Raw genomic sequence first — 3,123 nt, 5'->3', positions numbered from 1 at the left:
GTATCAGGATGACTTTTCCATGCTCATTATTGTTGGTCTCATGTTCCCATCAGAGCCGGCCCACACAGAGCTGCCCCTGGTCAGTGCCCGGCTGCTGGGAGGGGTCTGCAGGGCAGAGCTGAGCACACAGCGGCTGGGATGGGGTCTGTGACACTGACAGGAGGAGACCTGGGCACAGAGACACAGCTGCAGGCAGGGACAGCTCCAGGCAGCAGAGCAGGGGCTGGTCAGGAGCTCTTCTGCTCCTTCTCTGCAGATGGCTGCTGGGGGTTGTCTGCTGGGCAATGATCGGACTGTCCCTTTAGCACATCCCATCTCCAGGAGCCCTGACTCTGCTCTGCCTGTCCTGCTGGGCTCCCCAGCTGCCCCCAGAAAGGCCCAGCTCTGCTGTAGGATGCCAGGAGTGCTGAGCCTTTCCTTGGGGTCCGCACTCTCCTGCCAAAGTCCTTTGCTTGTCTCTGTGAGGGGTCGTGTCCTGCTCTCTCCAGCACATCTCCATCTCTGGGCTGGGATAGAGAAGAGTTTGCAGATCTGCCCTTTCTAAAAGGGCTCTCCTGCTCCGGTATGAGTCCAGTTTTTTGTATTAATTAGATTAATTTGTGTCTGATGTCGTTTTCAAGGTAGCACAAGCAAAAGCACAGGACAGATGAGTGAAAGACTGATGGACACTGCTGCTCTCTGGACTAAGCATTGAGCCACAGAAAACTGAGCCATTTTGCCTGCCCTCTCTCAAGACTTTTCACATTTTCCCTCATAAAAATTAGGATTTCTCCCCCTTATCAGATACGGTGGCAGAAAATAAAGTATACAGATGAAATATTTATAAAGACATGCTATGTCTCTACTCTGCAGCCCACTCTCTACAGAATCATGAGTGCAGATATTGCACATTTCCATTAAAGCTGGACAGATGAGTAAAATCCTGATGGGCACATCTGCTGTCTGACTGCACAGAGCCAAAAAAAGCTGAGCCTTTTTGCCTGTCCCGCCTGAAGACTCTTCACATTTTCAATCACAGAAATGAGGCTTTCTACCCCTAAAAAACCCCAATCACCTGATGTGGTGGTGGAAAATTAAAAAACACAGATCAAATATTTATAAAAACATGCTAATTGTCTCCTCTGCAGCCCAAGACTTTGAGAGTCATGAGCAAAGATATTGAGGTTTTCATTAAAGGTGGATTATATCTGCCATTCCTTGTGAACGTCAGAGGTGTCACAAACCAGCTCCCCCCATGTCCCCACTGCAGCAGAGCAAAGCTGGCTGCTTGGCAGCACATGGGCAAAGGTCCTGCTCCTCACCACACACTCAGCCATAACACATCAGAGAAAGGAAATGCATTTAAATTGGGGTGATGCCTATGAAAAATCATGTGGCTTAGCTCAGAGGACTCTGTCCTAATTTCATGTTGCTTTTTCTTGTTTTGAACAGAGCCCATATGCCCAAAACCAGCAAATGTCCAACAGCAGCTCCATCACCCAGTTCCTCCTCCTGCCATTCACAGACACACGGGAGCTGCAGCTCTTGCACTTCTGGCTCTTCCTGGGCATCTACCTGGCTGCCCTCCTGGGCAACGGCCTCATCATCACCACCATAGCCTGTGACCAGCACCTCCACACCCCCATGTACTTCTTCCTCCTCAACCTCTCCCTCCTCAACCTGGGCTACATCTCCACCACTCTCCCCAAATCCATGGCCAACTCCCTCTGGAACACCAGGGTCATCTCCTTTTTGGGATGTGCTGCACAAGTCTTTATGTTTCTCTTTTTCATTTCAGCAGAGTATTCTCTGCTCACCATCATGTCCTATGACCGCTACGCTGCCATCTGCAAACCCCTGCACTACGGGACCCTCCTGGGCAGCAGAGCTTGTGTCCACATGGCAGCAGCTGCCTGGGCCACTGGGTTTCTCAATGCTCTGCTGCACACGGCCAATACGTTTTCACTGCCACTGTGCAAGGGCAATGCTGTGAACCAGTTCTTCTGTGAAATCCCACAGATCCTCAAGCTCTCCTGCTCAGATGCCCACTACAGGGAAGCTGGGCTTCTCATGTTTAGTGCTTTTTTTTTTGAGGGATGTTTTGTTTTCATTGTGGTGTCCTATGTGCAGATCTTCAGGGCCGTGATGAGGATCCCCTCTGAGCAGGGACAGCACAAAGCCTTTTCCACCTGCCTCCCTCACCTGGCTGTGGTCTCTCTGTTTGTCATCACTGGCATATTCGCCTACCTGAAACCCCCCTCCATCTCTTCCTTATGGCTGGACCTGGTGATGGCAGTTTTCTACTCACTGGTGCCTCCAGCAGTGAATCCCCTCATTTATAGCATGAGGAACAAGGAGCTCCAGGATTCAGTGTGGAAACTGATAACTGGACGTTTTCAATAACAAACAACAACAAATTGTGATTGTCTGCATAGAAGTTATAGTGTAACTCATTGCAGGCTCAGCCATTCTTATTTTGTTGATGTCGTGGTGGTGGTGTTTTGTGATAATGTTCTCATCCCTTATTCACTGTCTGCCTCTTTTTTCTGACTGTCTATGGAAATGAGGAGCCATTTTCTCTCTGTTTAAAAAAAAAAATAAAGGGCCCTGCAGTGTTTTGTTTTGTTTTGTTTTCCCCCTGAGATCTCCTTTTAAGGCCTTTTTGGAGCTGCAGGGACAGTTTCCGTCTGCAGTAGTGGAGGGGAGCAGAGTCCCAGCCTGGCAGCGCTGCCAGGGAGCAGCAGCCCTTGGTCTTCCAGAGCTGTTCTCGTTCCACTCCCACACTCTCCTTCTCATCCCTTGTGTTGGTGCAAGGCCTGAGTGCTCTGGCAGCTTGGTCACCGTCCTGCTGTGTGTCAGTCCTGTGAGCGCAGGCAGGGACAGGCAATGGGCACTGCTGTGACAGAGCTGGCCTCCGTAACAGTGCTTCTATGCAGAAAAGTGATCTTTTTAGGGCAGTGCCTGGAGGCTTAGGTCTTCTTGCAAAGTTTCTGTCAAGAACATGCCCAAGAATGTGGCCCACAGATGAAACAGCATTGTGCAGCTGCACAGTGTGTGTGTGCAGGGCTGGGCACACAGCAGTGTCCTCTCACAGCCAGGCCTCCTGCCAGAGACCTGCAGGACCAGCAGAGCAGGGGCTGGGCT

At 50.6% G+C, this 3,123-nt stretch overlaps 1 protein-coding gene across 1 annotated transcript; it reads left to right on the top strand.

The window, feature by feature from the left end:
* Positions 1 to 1,437: 1,437 nt before the first annotated feature.
* On the top strand, positions 1,438 to 2,382 carry LOC135999619 (olfactory receptor 14A16-like). Its single transcript, XM_065653182.1, has one exon. It carries the CDS (start codon positions 1,456 to 1,458, stop codon positions 2,380 to 2,382), a length of 927 nt encoding a protein of 308 aa, XP_065509254.1. The 5' UTR covers positions 1,438 to 1,455.
* The last annotated feature ends 741 nt before the right edge of the window (positions 2,383 to 3,123 follow it).

Source organism: Caloenas nicobarica, chromosome 29, assembly GCF_036013445.1.
Source record: "Caloenas nicobarica isolate bCalNic1 chromosome 29, bCalNic1.hap1, whole genome shotgun sequence".
Classification (NCBI taxonomy): Eukaryota; Metazoa; Chordata; class Aves; order Columbiformes; family Columbidae; genus Caloenas; species Caloenas nicobarica.
The sequence above is the reverse complement of the archived record's forward strand: the minus strand, read 5'-3'. Positions and strand labels throughout refer to the sequence as shown.

Bases quoted from the DNA above. Each gene is read 5' to 3' on its own strand.
- LOC135999619 (XM_065653182.1), top strand. From the start codon at position 1,456: ATGTCCAACAGCAGCTCCATCACCCAGTTCCTCCTCCTGCCATTCACA.